This window comes from Labrus mixtus, chromosome 4, assembly GCF_963584025.1.
Source record: "Labrus mixtus chromosome 4, fLabMix1.1, whole genome shotgun sequence".
NCBI lineage: Eukaryota > Metazoa > Chordata > Actinopteri > Labriformes > Labridae > Labrus > Labrus mixtus.
The window spans coordinates 19,655,092-19,674,446 of record NC_083615.1 but is presented as its reverse complement, the minus strand read 5'-3'; the positions used below and the strand labels follow the sequence as shown (position 1 = coordinate 19,674,446).

The 19,355-nt window shown below is 46.1% G+C and overlaps 1 protein-coding gene and 1 long non-coding RNA gene across 3 annotated transcripts in view; both read left to right on the top strand.

Annotated features, from left to right (window-relative positions):
- Window positions 1–2,133: 2,133 nt before the first annotated feature.
- The window catches only part of LOC132973023 (ankyrin repeat domain-containing protein SOWAHC), a 58,313-nt gene continuing 41,091 nt past the window's right edge, over window positions 2,134–19,355 (top strand). Inside the window, exons 1-4 of the mRNA XM_061036219.1 lie at window positions 2,134–2,965; window positions 3,192–3,360; window positions 5,966–6,279; window positions 7,172–7,545. Coding sequence (XP_060892202.1) covers window positions 5,985–6,279; window positions 7,172–7,545 — 669 coding nt within the window. The 5' untranslated portion in view covers window positions 2,134–2,965; window positions 3,192–3,360; window positions 5,966–5,984. The remainder of the gene's footprint in view (window positions 2,966–3,191; window positions 3,361–5,965; window positions 6,280–7,171; window positions 7,546–19,355) is intronic.
- On the top strand, window positions 8,820–11,198 carry LOC132973026 (uncharacterized). Of its 2 annotated transcripts, none has more exons than XR_009672958.1 (4): window positions 8,820–9,025; window positions 10,146–10,253; window positions 10,438–10,530; window positions 11,017–11,198. It is a non-coding gene; the product is annotated as an uncharacterized LOC132973026 (long non-coding RNA). The 2 variants fall into 2 exon arrangements; XR_009672959.1 differs by lacking the exon at window positions 11,017–11,198 and adding an exon at window positions 10,598–10,670.

Below are 19,355 nucleotides of genomic sequence, written 5' to 3'. Positions count from 1 at the left end.
TCCACTTTTCTGAATCGCCACCTTAACGTGGTGGAGGAGTTTGCGTCTCGTAGGGTCTCCATGGGGCCTGGTCGGGCTCAGCCCGAAACAACCACATGGAGCTGCCGCCCTGTAGGCCCACCACCCGCAGGGAGAGGCATGGGGGAAGGGTGCATGCAGAGCCAGGTGGCAGGCGTAGGCCTGAGCATTCAGATTCCTTTACGCACAGCGTAGGTTCTGGAACCAAACTCCTGGAGAGGGGCTGGACTTTCTCTTTTTCTGGAGTTGCTCAGGGTGAGAGGCGCCGGGCGGGTGTGGGGATACTAACAAGCCCCCAGCTGAGCGCCACTGTGTTGGAGTTTTCCCCAGTGAATGAGAGGATCGCCTCTCTGTGACTTCAGGTTGAAGAGAGGAAGGCTCTGACTGTTGTATGTGCATATGCACCTAACAGCAGCTCAGAGTACAAGGCCTTCTTGAAATCTCTGGGTGGGGTCCTGGAAGGGGTTCCGCCTAGGGACAGCGATGGGGACACCTGGATGGGAGTGATTGGAAGGAACGGCCTGCCTGATCTGAACCCGAGTGGTGTTTTGTTGATGGACTTCTGTGCTAGCCATGGATTGGCCATAACAAACACCATGTTCAAGCATAGGGATGTTCAGAAGTGTACCTGGTACCAGAGCACCCTAGGCCAAAGATCGATGATCGACTTTGTAGTTGTTTCGTCAGATCTGCGGCCGTATGTTTTGGACACTCGGGTAAAGAGAGGAGCAGAGCTGTCAACTGATCACCACCTGATGTTGAGTTGGATCAGATGGCGGGTAAGGCTGCCGGACAGACCTAGAATGTCTGGCAGAGGCCCCTGTCCGTGGGGTCTTCAACAAGAAGAACTTCTCCCTCATCCCGGGGGAGGTTGGGGACATGGAGTCCGAGTGGTCCATGTTCAAAGCCTCCATTGTAGAAGCTGCGGCTAGGAGTTGCGGCCAGAAGACCCTTGGTGCCTGTCGTGGCGGCAACCTTAGAACCCGCTGGTGGACACCAGTGGTGAAGGAAAAACCCGGGTGTGGGAGGAGTTCGGGGAGGCTTTGGACAAAGACTTTTGGTTGGCCTCAAGGCGGAGGTGCAAACCGTCCGACGGCTCTGGAAGGGAAAGCAAGGCTTGTTATCAGCAGGGGTGGAGAACTGCTGACCTGAACTGGGGACACTGTTGGGCGGTGGAAGGAATACTTTGAGGAACTCCTGAACCCAGACAACACGTCCTCTGAAGAGGAGGCAGAGTCTGAGGATCCAGGGGAAGCCTTACCACTAACCTTGGCAGAGGTCACTGAGGTAGTTGTTGGGCTGTCTTGGCTGACACACCTTTTCAATATCGCATGGAAATCTGGGACAGTGCATGTGGAGTGGCAGACCGGTGTGGTGGTTCCCATTTTCAAAAAGGGGGATGGGAGGGTGTGCTCAAATTATCGGGGTATCACACTTCTCAGCCTTCCGGGGAAAACTTACTCTAGGGTGCTGGAAAGGAGGCTCCTGCCGATTGTCGAACCTCGGATACAGGAGGGACAATGTGGATTCTGTCCCAGCCGTGGGACAGTGGACCACCTCTTTGCCCTTGCAGGGCTTCTTGGGGGAGCATGGGAATTTGCTCCACCAGTCTACATGTCTTTTGAGGGTTTGGAGAAGGCTTTTGACCGTGTCCCTCGGGGGATCATGTGGGGGGTACTGCGGGAATATGGGGCCCCGGGTCCGTTGGTACGAGCCATCCAGTCCCTGCATGACCAAAGTGGGAGCTGTGTCCGCATCCTCGGCACAAAGTCAGACACGTTCCCAGTTCGTGTTGGACTCCGCCAGGGTTGCCCCTTGTCACCGGTCCCGTTTGTGATCTTCATGGACAGGATCTCAAGGAGCAGCCGAGGGGAGGGGGGTTTCAAGTTTGGGGACCTCAAAATCTCATCTCTGCTATTTGCAGATGACGTGGTTTTGTTGGCTTCCTCAAGCTGGGACCTCCAGCAGGCATTGGGGCAGTTTGCAGCCGAGTGCAAAGCGGCTGGGATGAGGCCATGGTTCTCTGCCGGAAAAAGGTGGATTGCTCTCTCCGGGTGGGGAGTGAGTCCTTGCCCCAAGTGAAGGAGTTCAAGTATCTCGGGGTCTTGTTCACGAGTGAGGGTAGGATGGAGCGTGGGATTGACAGACGGATTGGCTCGGCGTCAGCAGTAATGCAGGCGTTGTGCCGGACCATTGTGGCGAAGAGGGAGCTGAGCCTGAAGGCAAAGCTCTCGATTTACCAGTCGATCTTCGACGAACGTGCCTGTTGACAAGCAGCTCTTCTGGACTCCTTTGTTTAAAGTCAGATTGCAATTAAACTTACAGACACTTTTATCTAGACTCAAAAATGTGTGTGCGCGTGTGTGAGTGAGTGTGTGTGTGAATGTGTGTTTGTGTGTGTTTGTGTGTGTGAGTGTGTGTGTTTGTGTGTGTGTGTGTGTATGAGTGTGTGTGTGTTTGTGTGAATGTGTGTGTGTGTGTGTGTGAGTGTGTACGTGTGTGTGTGTGTGAGTGTGTGTGTGTGTGTGCGAGAGTGTGTGTGTGTGTGTGTGTGTGTGTGTGTGTGTGTGTGAGTGTGTGTGTGTGTGCGTGTGTGCGTGAGAGTGTGTGCGTGCCTGCGTGAGTGAGTGTGTGAGTGTGTGTGTGAGTGTGTGTGTGTGTGTGCTGTTAGGTGAGGTCAGCATGCTTAAACTGGGCTCTCACTGTCACACTTTAATCTCGTAAATTGATCCTATAATTAGCAGAGTGAGGCGACAGCAGGACGTCTCTCCTCTCAGCAGGAGCAGAGAGAAAGTGAGCGTCCCTCTGAGCTCACTGCTAACACCTAAAAGTCGTTTTCTGAGCTCACTTTGTGATGTTCGCACGCCTCTGCCTGTCCTCTGGTTGAACTCACAGGTGTGCGGTTCAGCAGGTGGAAGCTCTGCAGCAGAGACGGTCAGACTTGCAGGTAAGGGTGCCACCATGCTGCTGTCAGGAGATTAACTCCACTGATCCTAATGACGACACTGAGCTGCCGGTATTTAAGGCTGCAGGGCGTCCTGATCACGATGTTTGTGTTTGTTCAGATCATTTACAGCTGATTGATTCCTCTCCTGAAGATTTAAAAGTCGTGAAATAAAGTTGATTTAAATTGATTCTGAGGCTCCTGGAAGATTTCATTGTCTTCTATTTAGGAGATAATAACATTTTAAGCTGGAGGACTACACTTCCCATGCTGCTTTGAGGGATAAAACAGGAAGTTTGGTGTTGCTGAAGTGAAGTGGATTTCTGGATATTTATTGTGGCTGGACGTCAGAAAGGGTGACATCATCGGAGAGTAGATCAAACAGTGAAACTAAAAATGTAAGTGTCACGTACGAGTGTTTATGTGTGTGTGTGTGAGAGTGTGTGTGTCTGTGTGTTTTTGTGTGTTTGCAATAAGCTCTGGCTTTTCTAAGGTGTTGGACGGTAATGTTCATGGCTCTGTACTGAACCTGCTTCCGCCCAGTGGTGGACTTTACCATCAGGCATAGGGAGGAAAAATGCAGGGGGGCCCCTGAAATCCCCTAAAAACATCAAGTTTAAGAAGGTTTATTATTTTTCCCATACTCCGACTTAGGTCGGGTACAATCACTTCTATCTGAACCAGTTCTCTTGCCCGCTTCCATCGCTGCAACACCTGTTGGTTTGACCTGATAACTGCTCTCATATCTGGCAAACCGAGGGGCGTCCAAAACGGCCGTGTGGGGGAGCCTTAAAACCGCCTACCTTCTCTGGTCCAAACAAATCCAGGGCATTCAGGACCAGAATCTAAAGTTAGAAGGAGGACATACTGGCTGCTGCATTGTTGTCAGAGAAGCCAGCACTTCACCATAGCATGTTTCCTGAATGTCTGATCATATAGTAAGGTACCTTTATCATTTCACTCACTACATACTCACTGATTGGACCTCAAATGCCTGAAGCTGACTCGTTCTCCTGGTAAAACTCGTCTTTAAAGTCTTCTTCTGAGCGGGTCGGTGGGTGTAGTCTTAGTGGAGTCTGTAACCCGTGAGGCTAAACGAGTATTGATTTTACTTAATGAAGCCTCAATAATGTGAATGATTCTCCTGCAGGCTCGTCTCTGAGCGCATCATGAGCCTGACAGCACCGATGGAGAAACGGTTTAAAGCTGCTCCTCCACAGACGGCTCCAGCAGATTAGTGATGCCTTTTTCATGCTATTTCACCATCTTTCATTGAAGTGCTGCATGGCACGGCGGTGAAGGTGAACACACCTCCTCTCCTCGGCTGTAATGAGGCTCCTCCCCCCTCTCATATTAAACAATATGCAGGAGGAGGAGACGCTCAGCGGACTCTTTCATCATCAGTTGGACCCTCGGTGGACCTGCCCATGAAATGACACCGTGCTGCAGCTTCATCATATCAAAAAGGCGAGCATGTTTAAAGCTGAATATTCAAAAGGAGAGAGGGATCCTCGGCGGGACGATGAAAGGAGCGCTCGTTTGTTTTCTCTCCGAATGATCTCAGCCCGCGGGTCAAACGTCCAGAGGTCACTTAAAGACGGTGTGTTTAATTAATTGGAGAACAGGCTTTTTAAGAGTCATTATCTGAGTATGAAACGCCTCCTCGTTATCTCACACATAATTAGCACCCAGGGGACCTCTGTGTGAAGACACTTCACAGAGACGTGTGTTCACAGTTTACTGAGAGATAACGCTTACACAATGAAAATAATCCACGCTCACGTGTGTTTACCTTCAGACGTGGACGAAGAGGCACTGCTTGTCAACAGGAAAAGGCAGGCGACTGCTTGGGGCCCCAGGCCAGTAGGGGACCCCTGAGGGCTGACAAGCAGTAACTCAAATTGTGCAAAGTAGCTGACCTGATTGACAGGCGGGCGCGGTGTAACGGTTTGTCAGGAGTCTTAAAACCCGCCTCAGCTCCAGCTCTCGTTAGGTTGACTGAAAGTTAGGCTGAGACAGCATTTCCAGCATGGAGACCGCCATCGGTGGGACTCCAGCACTCCCTATACAGGAACAGACGGGTGACGTCACTCAGTGGTTAGTTAGGGCGCCCCATGTATGGAGGGTATAGTCTTCCAAGCGGGTGGCCCAGGTTTGATTCCAGCCTGTGGCTCCTTTCCTGCATGTCATTCCCCACTCTCTCTCTCTCTCTCCTTGATTTCTGACTCTATCAACTGTCCTATCTCTACAATAAAAGCACAAAAAAATAAAAATAAATGTAGTTCAAATGTGCGAAGTTTGCAATGACAGTAGGAAACCCCCCTAAGTGGCCCCACCTGACAGAACGCGTTCATATAACGGTTAATGACTGAATGCCTCTTGCCCTAAATATGGAGGAGAGACGCTTTAAAACACATTGGTGTCGGATCATTTATAACATAATGGGGTCATTTGGAGGGGCCCCAACAGACCCCAGAGTCGCCACTGCGTGGACCAAGACGTTAGAGTCTTACGATATCATCCGAGATAAGTGGCCCTCAACATCAGTGGAATCATGACTGATATTTTGAAGGATGATCAAATACAGTAAAACTTCTAAATAAAAGCCCGTCCCACTTTAAAGGAAGAGTGTGTGACTCTTTGATCCAGTAGGACCCTCTGGTTCCAGACCCACATCCCTCCAGACTGAACTTCTGACGCCCCTATACTTCATGTCTTAGTCTGCTTCATAGATCACATAATGAGTATCTCTGAGTTTCATCATATTTATTTCCTCCGTCTTATTATCGTCTTATTATCCATCTTTCATTTGAATATTTTAACCTTGTTTCCTCGGTCCGTCTGTACCCGTTTGTATCGCGGTCTTTATTCATGACTTGTTTTTTTACCTTGAGTTCTGAATGAACGTTTGATTGGTTGAATGATACTCGATGATTTGAATAGAAACGCCCCTCAAAGAGCAGGACTGATTAATCTGAATCTTTTCCACATTTCTGCTTTCAGATCTGAGCTAACAGAGACCATGGACACGGACTTCAACCAGTCCCCTTGTGAGGATCAGGTCCAGGTCTCCGGACCTGAAGAGATACAGGACTCCCTCCATGATCAGCACAGCCAGACTCTTCCCTCTGACGTAAACCAGGATCAGGTTTTAGACAAGACTGAGGAGGAAGTAGAATATCAGAAACCTCCTCAGGACCAGCTGGGGGAGCAGGAAGTCCTCCAGAGTCCATCAGAAGAACTTTGTGAGGAGTCTGAACTTTACAAAGTCAACGTGGAGCAATCGATCAGAGAGCTGGACCAGGATCAGGACCAAGGTAGGAAGAGAACTTTAATATTCAGAGAGAACTGTGGTTGTTTAACTCCTCTGTCACTCAGATAGCTTTAATGAATCGATCGCTCCGGAGCGCTAACAGCTGAAACTGGCCTGGCGCTTTTTTTTCCACAGACGATACATCTTCTTCTACATTAGGGTGACCATATGTCCCGACAGACCGGGACCGTCCAAAACTGATTTGTCTGTTCATGTGTCAAACAATCTCAGGGTTGCAGCTGTTGCTTAGCTAGCCTTTAGCCTGATAGCTTGTCATTCTAATAGGACCTGCTGTGTAACGACAGTTTGGCGAGCTGTCATACTGAACAGGAAGTCAGCATTTTCCAAAGAGCTCCAGGAGAGTTACAGCTTCCTGTGAAAAGTACCAGCCAATGAATATGCTTCGTTCTGCACACATTTTGTCCATTTGTCCACAAATGTCCATTTTCAAATGTCCATTTTCAGATGTCCATTTTCAGTCGGTGGAATTGTCGACATACAAAGCCATACTCAAACATGCAAATACAAACATTGGGTTCAGGCTGGAAGCTGCCTCGGTCCTGATTCTGGTCCATCACACGGATTAACCATTAGAGCAACTGGGCACTTGCCCCGAGATCAGCAGAGGGCCCAGAGCAGGAAGGGTATCAGCAAAACATCAGGTTAGATCTCGTTCTACTTTAGCCTCTCAGCTGGTGCCAGAGCATCTTTTCACAAAGCGTCACTACAAGCCGTTATACCCCTTAAAAAAAAGAATCAATTAATCTTTATTTTTAGAACAAAAAATCACAACCTGGTCGTTTAATGAGAACGATTTGTTTCAGAAAGAGAGAGTCTGTTTTTATCTCTGATTGTTTGGACCTCAAATCTGATTTATTTTGTATGTTCAAACAAAGTCTCTCAACAGAACCTGGATCAGGACCAAGCAGGGCTTCAGCAGTCCTTAGACCTGGACCAGGACCAGGACCAAGCTGGGTGTAAGCAGCACTTAGACCAAAACCAGGACCGTACTGGGCTCCATGAGCACTTAGACCTGAATCAGGACCAAGCTGAGCTTCAGGAGCACTTAGACCATGACGGGGACCAGGACCGAGGTGGGCTTAAGGAGCACCTAGACCTTGTCCAGGACAGAGCTGGGCTTCAGGAGGACCTAAACCAGGACAGGGACCCAGCTGGGCTTCAGGAGAACTTAGACCAGGACCAGGACCTGCAGGCCACAGACGAGTCTGGAGGGAGCGTCCCGGAGCTGGTGATCACTCAAGCTGAGGAGGTGAGTGCAGCAAAGTATGATAGGAAACAAACCAAACATATCCTCTGATGTTTTATTAGAAAGTGGGCGGGGCCTGTTGCGTCTGCTCACAGGAAACACTTTCTTCTTCTCTGGTTTTCAACATCTGAGTTGTGAGGATTTGTTCTGACGTCCACCAGATGTGTGTGCACTGGCTCCGTGCACTCTTGTCCATCAACACCAATAATGGATGGGACAAGCTCCCCGGTGGAGTGAAGCTTTTATTTTTAGAGCTCCCCCTGCTGACTGGCTGCAGTATAGGTCATAAACCCTGCCTCCTCAATGATAACAGATGGGATGTGGGTCAAACTGTTAAAGTTAAAATACTCGTCACATAATTTTTTTCCAAACCTGAACTCTGCTGTGATCATTAGTTATTATCACCCAACATTGTGTTCAAGTGCTAATTTTTCTGTGAAGTTTCTTTTAGGCCGTGTTCACACTTGACTTCTTTTTTCAACTGCCAGCGCCTTTTTTACATACAAGCCTATGGAAAAATGAAAAAGGATGACGCCTTTTTAAAAAGCGGACGCCTTTTCAAAAAGCGTTGTGCCTGACGCCTTTTTCAGTTGAATTATTTCAACTTTTCAGAAAAGCGCTGGGTGACGTCAAGTGCCTTTCTGACAGCTGACCAATCAGGACGATTGGTCAGCTAACGACGATTGGTCAGCTAACTACGTCCCTAGTTACCGGTGCCCAAAAACGGCAAATTTCCACCAGATATGTGTGCTTTGCGCGTCCGCTCCGGTCTGTTACGGGTCCGTGCATCCTCATCCATCAACACCCACCGGCTGTGTTCTCAGTCCGCAGCACGGAGAGCACAGCCGGACAGATGGAGTATGAAGACACAGGAGTTTCCACGGTAATTTAACAGATTCACTCACGACAGCACAAGATAATACGATGTTCGTGGTATAAAACTCAATAAAAACCTTATAAACACATAAACACACAAACAAACGGTGGTTTTTCTGAACCGTCAAAACGGAGTGTTTTATTCTGAAAATAAACCGGATGTTTTAATGTTGTATCGGTGTCTGACTTCCCGTCCCGTTTGTTCTTTTCTGTGCTAAATTGATGCGTTGTGCTCCGGCCGGCTCCGGCGCGGTTGCACCGCAGACTAGATCCTGTCGTTATGGTTACAGAACACTCGCGCAAAAGCGCTCAAAAGGTGCATAAGGCAGCGCTTTTTTCTGAAAAAATAAGTCAAGTGTGAACACGGCCTTAAATAAGTTATTTGAGGTTGAAAAACGTGATTTTACGTCATATTTGACGATGATTGACAGCCGCCGATCTTGCGTAGCTCTCTTTGGGAATCACAAAACTACGTAGCGAAGGAAAGCCGAGACGCCATTGAACTTTTGTACTCCGTGTTTGTCTCTCTTGGACTGACAGAATGAGTTGTTCTGCTGTAAACACATCCAACCAACCTGTGGGATTTAAGGATATCTGCGTTAACTTGGTAAGTCGAAATGTTTGTTTAATGTGCTGTTCGCGGTAAATTCGCAATCGTAATTTAGCTAGCTAGCTAACACTGAAGTAGGCTAACGGAGCTAACGTCATGGTGGCAATAATATGTTACTGATAGCTGGCTGTGACGGACATTATTTATCTTTTTATTTCAGTAAAGAATCGGGGGGGAATCCTGATAAACTATGCTGGCTGTGCTTCATGTTACTATAACTTAACTGTGCTTGAGATTCATATTAATGAACGATCAGATCCGTAGTAAAATTTAGCATATAGTTGCGCATCACCGACAATAACTTTACGGTCTGTTAAAGTAAAATAGAATACGTCCTGATGGTCTGCATTATATAACTTTACTTTATGGTCTGTTAAAGTAAAATACAATATGTCCTGATGGTCTGCACTATTAATAACATTAACAGTTGTTCAGTCTGCTCAGTGTACACAGACTGTAAAGAATAACAGGCTCGACTTTCTTCCGCTCCCCGTGATGCTGCTGCGGCTGAAATTTAACATTAATATTTGGAAGAGGCAGAATATTTCTTCATGTGTTCAGATAACACTAAAGTTATTATCTGGTTCAATAATGTCTCTAGCTGTTCAAAGAAAAGAAACAGAACGGACATGTTAACATCAGCAGCCGACGGTGAAATGTAATATGAACCAGACATGATTTGTTCAAGGACTCAAAACGGGCTGACCATATTCTACTAAGACTTCAACAGGTTGACTTTAGTGTTAATTTACTTTAGTTAATATTCAGCACATTACCAGGAGTCAATTCAATAGTTTACAGTTGATTTGTTGTGACTTTGGTTCAGCTTATTCAGAATTTGTTCAGAAATACTCTTCTTGCTTTGCTCCGTGATTCTTATGTTATATAATAACTTTCCTGTTATTAACACTATTTCTGTTCAACAAGATTAATTTCCGTTTAAAATGCTCTTTTGGATATTTCATTATCATATTTGGCTGTTATAACTTTTTAGTTTTAGACTTAAATGTTAACCTCTCAAATAACAAAGCAGTCTCAAATATTTTTGAGTGTGACAGTACATCCTCTGATAAATAAACTGAAGTACTTTGATTGCATTTCTGTGGTGTTCCTGTAGGTGACCATGATGCAGCCAGACTGAAGCAGCAGGTTGTGAAGGTGGACGCCATCATCTTGTCTTTGCAGTGCTGATTCTGAAGAGCATGTCTTCACATAGGACTCAAAGGTGAAATTATCTCTTATATGATTGGACTGTGTTATTGTAACCGCTATCAGCATCAAAGTAATTTTAGTAACAATTTATAATCCTTCTTAAAATGTAAGGAAGACTAGCAGAAGATTTTAACAGCCTTTATGATTCTGCAAGAAGTCTAGTTCATGATTAAATTGTTCTTCTTTCTGTCTTCAAGGAAATTAATGCCCAAAGGAAACAGCAGTCCAGACTCTGATTCCAGCTCTGGTGAGGTTCTGCACACAAATTGGCTGTCCGATTCGTTTAATGGGTATGTTTAATTACCACACAAAACCAAATCAGTACATTGAATTGACTTCTGCATATTTCTAATGAAGCACAAGAATCCAACTGACTGCAGTTTCTGCTCACAGTGCTGAAATCATGTCTCACTGTTTAAGTTTCACAGTTGTACTGTGAGTAGTTAGAAATAATAAATGATGTGATGACAGTTTAAAATAATCTTCAATAGAAAGTGGTGGGAATACTTTTGTCTTAAAACATAAATTCATAATGCTGATCATATTATTGGATTCATCATGTCTTATTATATATATTTTTTTCCTCTTAAATAGTTATAATGTCTTTAATAGGAAAACAAAAACATTATCAGCTACTTATTTATAAAAGCAAACTTTAGAAGCTGAAGTTTAGCAGAACCTCAGGACAGATCTTATTTCAGGTCTGAAGCATAAACATCACAGTAAAATTCATTATACTTTACATTTAACTCCATGATTGTTTTTCTTTACTACAGAAGATTCCCTCAGATTCAGATCCATCAGCAACCCCTGACAACATGGAGGACTCGTCTCCTGAGCGTTTCCTGTCCTCTCTCGATGGAGTTCTTCTCTTCAGTTATTAACTCTTGAAAACAGCAGCACAACATGCCAGACTGTTTGACAAGTATGTGATTGAATAAATTGAAATGGAATCTCATGCATATCTTGCTATGCTTATTGGCTTTAAATGTTTAATATTAAATACGTTTGAAGGCCATTTATCTTAGACGAGCCCGGCTGTGACAAGCTGAGCTCGTCTGTTAGCTTTGCTGTTGTTGGTCAAGAAGAAATTAATGTCAGTTCAAGGTCTTTTCAAATGTGAGCTGTGAACTTAACTGCTAAATTATTTTACTGTGACCAACACTTTGTAGTGCTCCAGTTAATCAGAGACAGTCATGTCAGATTTTTAAAAAGTTTATTTAAACATTTTATGAAAATGTTCAATAAACAACCCCTGTCTTCATTAACCATGTGTAAAATAAGTAAGGGAGACCATCAGGTTGAATTGCTGGGACATAGGAGAAAGTATAAAAAATAATTTAACAAAGAAATCCCAACAAAATAAAGTATAAATAAAGTATAAAGATCCTGGATGATTTTTTGACTGTTAAAATATGATGGAAAAATCAAATCCAACACAACCCTTCAGCATCTGGTCTTTCAAACACAGGGCAACATCATGTAGAAGAAAAATAGCACCATTGAATATTGACCAGGATCTCTGTGTTTTATCTGAGGATGACTATGGTAGCCTTCTCACTGTTCACTGTCACAAAGCACCAGACTCTGTCCACCTTCTTCAGTTGTTGATCAGCTCCTCTGGGTGATGGCAGAGAGGACTCTTCATCTGGGAGAGCTGCTGGTGTAAGGTCATTTCTACCACAGTGGATGAGCAGGGCATCTGGCACAGCTCTTAGTCCAAGCACAGGTGAAAGAAGGAGGAGGTTCCTTCAAACTAAGCGACCCCAGCCTGACCTCTGTAACAGGTGTGCAGACGAAGGTTGAAATTAGTCATTTTTAGGTTCTGTTGATTGTAAAATGGAAAAGAAAACTTCACCTTTCTATTTAACATTTAGCTGGTGTATGACTCAGTGTGATTTTTATTTTAGAAGACTGTATTGTTAACAATAGCTTGTTTTTACAATCCTCTTATGAAACTTCAAAAAAATCACAGGATATAAACTTTTAACAGATGATTTTAACTTACACTTCACCTCTGTGGAAGATGTCAGACCTGCTTTTATCTCTTCTTTGCCGAAATGAAGATCCAAAAAACAATTGATTTACTGTTCAGTTAAATATATTAGAAAAGCAGACATGAATCACATTGCAGACTATCAGTTTCTAACAAAATACAACATATCTTACCACCTGTAGCCTACGGTCTGTGGTGCTAACCTAGCTTAAATATAGCTTAAATATAGAACGATTTCGTTAAAAACAGAGGACCCAGCAGCCCACATATTTTCAATAATGATCAAAATAGCGGGATTTTTTAAAACAGTGTTTAAATGTTAGACTTTGAATACGGCGGTTGGTTGTACTTACACATTTCTTCATAAGACTTGTAGACCGGTAGAACGCTTTCGGCGTAGCTGGGCTGCGCAAGTCATCAGGGCAATACGCTAAATGGGCGGGGCGTGTTACCAGGGCTCCTCCCGCCGGACCCTACTGCGCAGACTCTGGCTCCAAATGATGTAAAAATCGCAAGATGGAAGCGCCCGTTAGGGGCGTATTTTGGCTTCAAGAACGTTGAGTGGGAACAGCTACAGTGCGCGCCCACTGGTCAACACCCACAGGCTGCCTTCTCAGAGTGCAGCACTGGGCAGCACCGCCGGTCAGCTGGAGTTCTCGCGGTCATTATAGATTACACCAGCGCGAGAGAATACGATGTACGTTATACAAAACCATACCGTCAGAGAAAAGTGTTTTATTCTGAAAATAAACCGGAGGTTTTCATGTTGTTTCTGTGTCTGACTTCCCGTCCCGCTCGTTCTTTTCTGTGGTAAATTGATGCTCCGTGCTCCGACATCCTGCAGAAACAGAAGTCTTGTTTATCTGCTGCAGAGGACTCTGGACTGACGGAGCTGAGAAGGAGCGGAGCCAGAGGAAGAACACACACTGATTAAAGTGAAAACATATCAGCTCTGCTAACGTGACGGAGCGGGAACAGACCGGCCACACAACTGGTGGAATTTATTTGTGCACTTTAGATCTTGTTCCCGCAATTTTTCATGAATAAATTCAAGAAATGATCCAATATTATGTGCATAGGACTTCTATTTTTGTTGCCGTGGTAATAAACAGGTTTCGATACAGTTTGATTTTTTCTGGTATCCTGACGACCTTCGCTGGTGTTCAGCGTGATGCTCTGTCCCGTGGTCCGCTGCGTTGAGCTCGTTCTCCTGCAGCAGCAGCAGCAGCAGGTGAAGGGTTAACTCTGATAACAGCCCTTCTCTCTCTCCCCCTCCTGCCCCCTGCAGCGGGGAGCGTCTCCCCCGGTGAACACTCAGGCCTGTAAATTGTTTAGCAGACTCTAATGCGGTACCTAATCCTATTTGCATTCTTATTAGTTCCCCCGTATCGCCGTCTGAGGGAATGACTTATTGGAATTCTTCTGAGGGCTGAAGAACTTCATGCATGATATCGGTATCTTCAGAATTCACATCACTAAAGTCAATTTGGTTTAAGTGCTCCTCCGCTCTGCCGGGGAGCTTCTGAGGAAACTTATTTGGAGGCGGTCCGGATCAGTGAGCGCGCGCAGACGAGGGCGGGTAATGGGATCCATCAGAGAGACGCCGCGAGAGCCGAGAAACGCCAAAAAGCGCTCAAGCTGAAACCCTCAGAGGAAGACTCACACGCAGGAACTCTCAGATACCCCGCTGAACGACTGTTTCACGGTCTTCATGTTTGTGTTTTTATTGTTTTCATGTCAGCACCTGAGCTAAACTGGAACTACATGACGCCATACGATAGGAAAGAAGACGTTACAGTCAAGACGATACTTTATGAGAAACGATAAATCAAAGTTTGAGAGAAGAGGATCGACACATCTGCTGAATTTATGGTGCATGTGTGTGTGTTACGTGTTCAAAGCTCGCGTCCTAAGCGCTGGAAAGGTAAAAGTGCCTCACAGCACTGTTCCTCTTGTCCAGGCGAGCGAGGACCTGGTTCATCATCAGGTCTCAGGTATCCTCCAGTCTCCAGTCCCAGTCGAGGCTGGTAGTGGACCTGGAGAGGATCTAAGAGCTGGTCCAGAATGAGTCCTCCAGGGTCTCCTTGATAAGATAAGATAAACTTTATTGAACTTTGTTGTTTCAAGAGCTAAAAAAACCAAACATTTTTACAGTAATTAAATAAAGGAAGAAAAATATGGCCGTGTTGCCAGATTTAAAATACAGCAACATCGTACTGCAGCTTTAAATTATCGTATTTTACATAAAACTATCATATTTAAAAATAACGAGACAGGTCTTAAATACCGCACTCAAAGAATTGCATACCACATTAATTTAAATAAAAAAAGAAGAAACTTTAAAGTGTAGATTGTTTGCTAACTGCTCCGCCTCCAGCCGGCGTGTAGCTAAGCTAGTAGCATCTTAAGCTGTTGTGACACGTTTTCTCTCAGTCTGTGGCATAACGAACCACAGGCATGAGCAGGGCGTCAGGTGATGATCTGATTGGCTGTGAGATGTGATGTCTGTCTCGGTCGTGCTGATGTGATTGGTCGCTCTTAAATCACAAAGTTTGGTTATGGGGCCATTGAAATTGCCAAATTATCGTACTTACATAGTACAGAGGGCAAAATTATCGTACAAATACGATAGTTATCGTACATCGGGCAACGCTGTGCGTACATGAGGTTTTTTAAAAAAGGGTTTTGAAGTATGGTCTTTCGGGGATCGGTTACCCAGAAAGTGTCTGCTTTGCTGCGTGCTCCCTCGTTCCGCTCTCAGAGCGCAGCACGGAGCAGCACCGCCGGACAGCCGGAGTCCTGAGAGGAAGGAGATCCCGTGGTCATTTCAGAATCACTGCCTGTCCCTTCCTTTCTTTTCTGTGGTAAATTAGTGCTCCGTGCTCCGTGCTCCGGCGTTCTGCAGAAACAGAAGCTAACGTGACGGACCAAACACACATCTGCTGGATTTTAGCAGTTAGCGTCCAGTTTTTGTTTTCACCTTTAAAAGGTTTTTATATTTCAGTTCTTTAAAAACACATTAGTCTGAAACCTGAGCTGAGTGGCGTGGGCTGACACGGTCCTCGTGCAGAAACATCATCATCACACTTTTGCGCCTCTTTAACGCCGTTCCTGGAGACTCGTCATCCCGACACGTGTTCTTCAGTCGATCACAGGATGTTTTTCAGTAAATCGCTGCCCTTTCATTCTTCTTCGTTGGTGACACGTTTTACTTCCTCCTAATTGTTTAAATCTCCTCTAAACCGTCACTCCGCTCACAGCTCGCTGTCAGCTTGCCTTGAACGGTGTGCGTTGTAATGTATGCATTAAGGACGCACTTTGATGATTTATAATATGACAGTCAGCTGCTCCAATTAAAGCTCCTCGAGTCATGAAGGAGGGGGAGGGGTGTCTTTGTGTTCTGCTGACAGTCGGACCCCCCCGTGAGGATCAGAACCACATTAACATACATCATATTTACATCCTGCATAAAGAGCGGTTCATTAAACACGGAACATCAAACACACCTGTTCTCAGGTGTTCCTCTCTGATCGGTTTTATCTCCCTGTCGGAGAAACAATGATTATTCAAATCTGAACAAAGAAGAAGCGTCTTCAGTTCTGCTCTTTGTTTAATAATTAAAAACATTCAGGTAAAGTTTCGTTAATCTCTACATGAAAACACCAGGTGTTCAACATCCAAGCAAAGTAAGGTTGCATTTACACCAAAACGAGGTCGCTTTGATAACACACGAAGCCACAAAAACAACTTAAAACGCTGCAGTACACATGCCAGGCCAGTAGTTGGCGGTGTGACTTTGTAATGAAACAACACCCTCACGTACGCTTCCTGCTCCAGAGCGGTGAGGTTTGTGTGGACGGACGATGAGGTTGTAACGCTGTGTGTGTGTGTGTGTGTGTGTGTGTGTGTGTCTCTGTGTGTGTCTCTGTGTGTGTGTGTGTGTGTGTCTCCGTGTGTGTGTCTCTGTGTGTGTGTCTGTGTGTGTGTCTGTCTCCGTGTGTGTGTGTGTCTCTGTGTGTGTGTGTGTGTCTCTGTGTGTGTGTCTGTGTCTGTGTGTCTCCGTGTGTCTGTCTCTGTGTGTCTGTGTCTGTGTGTGTGTGTCTCTGTGTGTGTGTCTCCGTGTGTCTGTCTCTGTGTCTGTGTCTGTGTCTGTGTGTCTGTGTGTGTGTGTGTCTCTGTGTGTGTCTCCGTGTGTGTGTCTCTGTGTGTGTGTCTGTGTGTGTGTCTCCGTGTGTGTGTGTCTCCGTGTGTGTGTGTGTCCCTGTGTGTGTGTGTGTGTCTCCGTGTGTGTGTCTGTCTCCGTGTGTGTGTCTCTGTGTGTGTGTGTGTCTGTGTCTCCGTGTGTGTGTCTCTGTGTGTGTGTGTGTGTGTCTCTGTGTGTGTCTGTCTCCGTGTGTGTGTCTGTGTGTGTCTGTCTCCGTGTGTGTGTCTCTGTGTGTCTGTGTCTCCATGTGTGTGTCTCTGTGTCTGTGTGTGGGTCTCTGTGTGTGTGTGTGTCTGTCTCCGTGTGTGTGTGTCTGTGTGTGTGTGTCTCCGTGTCTCTCTGTGTGTGGGTGTGTGTGTGTGTGTCTCTGTGTGTGTCTGTCTCCGTGTGTGTGTGTCTGTGTGTGTGTGTGTCTCTGTGTGTCTCTGTGTCTCCGTGTGTGTGTCTGTGTGTGTGTCTCTGTGTGTGTGTGTGTGCGTGTGTGTCTCTGTTTGTGTGTGTGGATCTGTGTGTGTGGATCTGTGTGTGTGTCACAGTGTGTCTCTGTTGCCGCTCCTCACCGCTGAACACGAGGACGCGGTGTAAACTGGCGGCCTGCCTCTGATCATTTAAACCTCGTCTGAAGTGTGAAACCGAGTCTTTATTATTAACAGTAGAAACAGGAAGTTCCTGAAATCTTTAGCTGAATCAATATGAAGGCCGTGGCATGTGTTATGTAGCCGCTTCCTGTCGTCTCCTGGCGTGTGTGTGTGTGTAAATGTGTGTGTGTCGGGGACAGTAGTGAGGCGTAATGAGCTCTCTGGGGACGCCAGTCTGAAAGCGTTAAAGGACAATCACGCTCTGTGAGATGTTAAACTGCTGCTGATGTCTGCTGCCAGCCGCGCCTCATCGTAGTGAACACCCGGCGCGCTGTTCTCGGCGTGTAAAGATGAACGTTACTTTCAGGAGGCAGGCGGACATTTAGCAGAGATGTAAACAGCGTCTCATATGGTAATGCAGCTAGGCCTCTGCGCCATTTGAGGGACACGTGTGGAGATTGGAAGTGATGTGTTCTGGTCGGCGGCGTGTTCAGATCCCGCTGAGCACGGAGGCGTTGTTTGTGTTGGACTCTTCCTGATGTTTTACACTTCATTGAGTCTGAGAGTTTTGTTACGGGGCTAACACAGTCTATAACCACTTTAGAAAAGGGCTCTTCGACCACCGGCACAGGGGTCAATGGAGCTACAGGGACTTTCTGATTGGGTTTCCCCACCAGCTGACAAGGGTCAGCTGACAAAAAGATACCACATCCTTATGGAGTTAAGGCCAGTAAAAATGCTTCATAACTTTAGCCTGAGTCTTTCGAATACCTGAATGGCCGGCTAATGGTATCTCATGGGCCAAACCCAGCACCTCGCTACGATAACCCTGAGGCAGGACTATCTGCCTAACCACACTCCACTCCTCAGTGGCAGATCGGTTCGGGGGTCTCCACTTTCTCATCAGCACATCATCTTGTAAATAAAATCCCTCCGCCATGTTTGCACTCTCCTCCAAAGATAGAGCTGTCTCCCTGAGAGAGCTCAGAGTGGGGTCCTGTTTCTGCTCTGTAACCAACGTCTCTCTGTTCAACACAGGCAGCTGATCCACGCTACACCATTAAGCAAAGACTGTATCTGCTAAGTCAATGGGGAAAGCTTTCTCTGGGTTAGATGCTTTGGCTACCGTGTCCTCCTCAACCTTAGCAGTCGTATCTGTAAGGACTTTCATTTGTGATCAGGTGACAACACAAACTGGTAAAGCTTCTGGATACTGCTCCTCTAAAACCTTTGTCTCAGCAACTTCACAAGGAGTTGGAGACAGGATGGGGGTTGATACCACCTTATCACCTGCCAAGTAATTTCCCAAAAGAAAAGTAACACCTTCCACTGGCAGCTCCGGTGTCACTCCCACCTTAGCATAGCCAACAAAAATGTTTGTCCGAACAAACATCCTGTACAGGGGAACAGCACTGTAACCACGTCCAAAACCTTTCACAGGCACAAAATCCCCTAAAGCAGCTGTTTCAGGAAGATCTACAGCACCCTCTACCTCTAGAGACTGCCCTGAGCCGGTGTCCCTGAGGACCACAACAGGAGCCTCAGCTACGCCCTCTTCTACAGCGACCGTCCCATCAGAGTTGAAACCATCAAACATTTTCATATCTACTTTATCAACAGTTTCTGCCTGATCTCCAACTGAGTTTGAACCTATTAAGTTGCAAGCAACAGAACTACCGGCTTCTGCTCTGGAGGGCCCCTTTCTTTGTAGGGCCGGACAACAAGACTTTATGTGACCAGGCTTTCGACAATAATGACAAATAATCTCCCCAGAGAAAGGAGAAGATTGGGCCCGAGTAAGTAGGCAGCTTGTGTGGTTGCCCACTATTCTCAGGCAAACGCCAACTGCCACTGCTCTTATTACCGGGACGTGTCTCGAAGTCTTCTGTCCTGTTAGAATGATTGCTAGGTTTATCACGCCATGACTCTTTATGAATAAGGACATCATTATCCGCAGCCTCAGCAGCCTTTGACACTGTATTCACCTCAAGATCATTCAAGTAGGTCTGCATGACCTTTGGCAGGCTCTGCTTGAATTGCTCCAGCACCATTACTTCTCTTAAGTTCTTAAAATCATACACCTCGCTGGCTCTCAGCCACTTATCAAACGCTGCTTCCTGTTGTCTTGCGAAATCTAGATAAGTCGGTCCTGAACCGCTGTCTATAGGCCTCTGGAACCAACTCATAACATTTTAGGACAGCCTGTCGAACAACATCATACTCATCAATCTGACTCTTATCTAGCGCAGCATATGCTTCCTGGGCCTTCCCTGTTAGGGAGCCCTGTATGAGTGTGACCCACCCCCCTTTTGGCCAGTCACGCTGCAAAGCGATCTT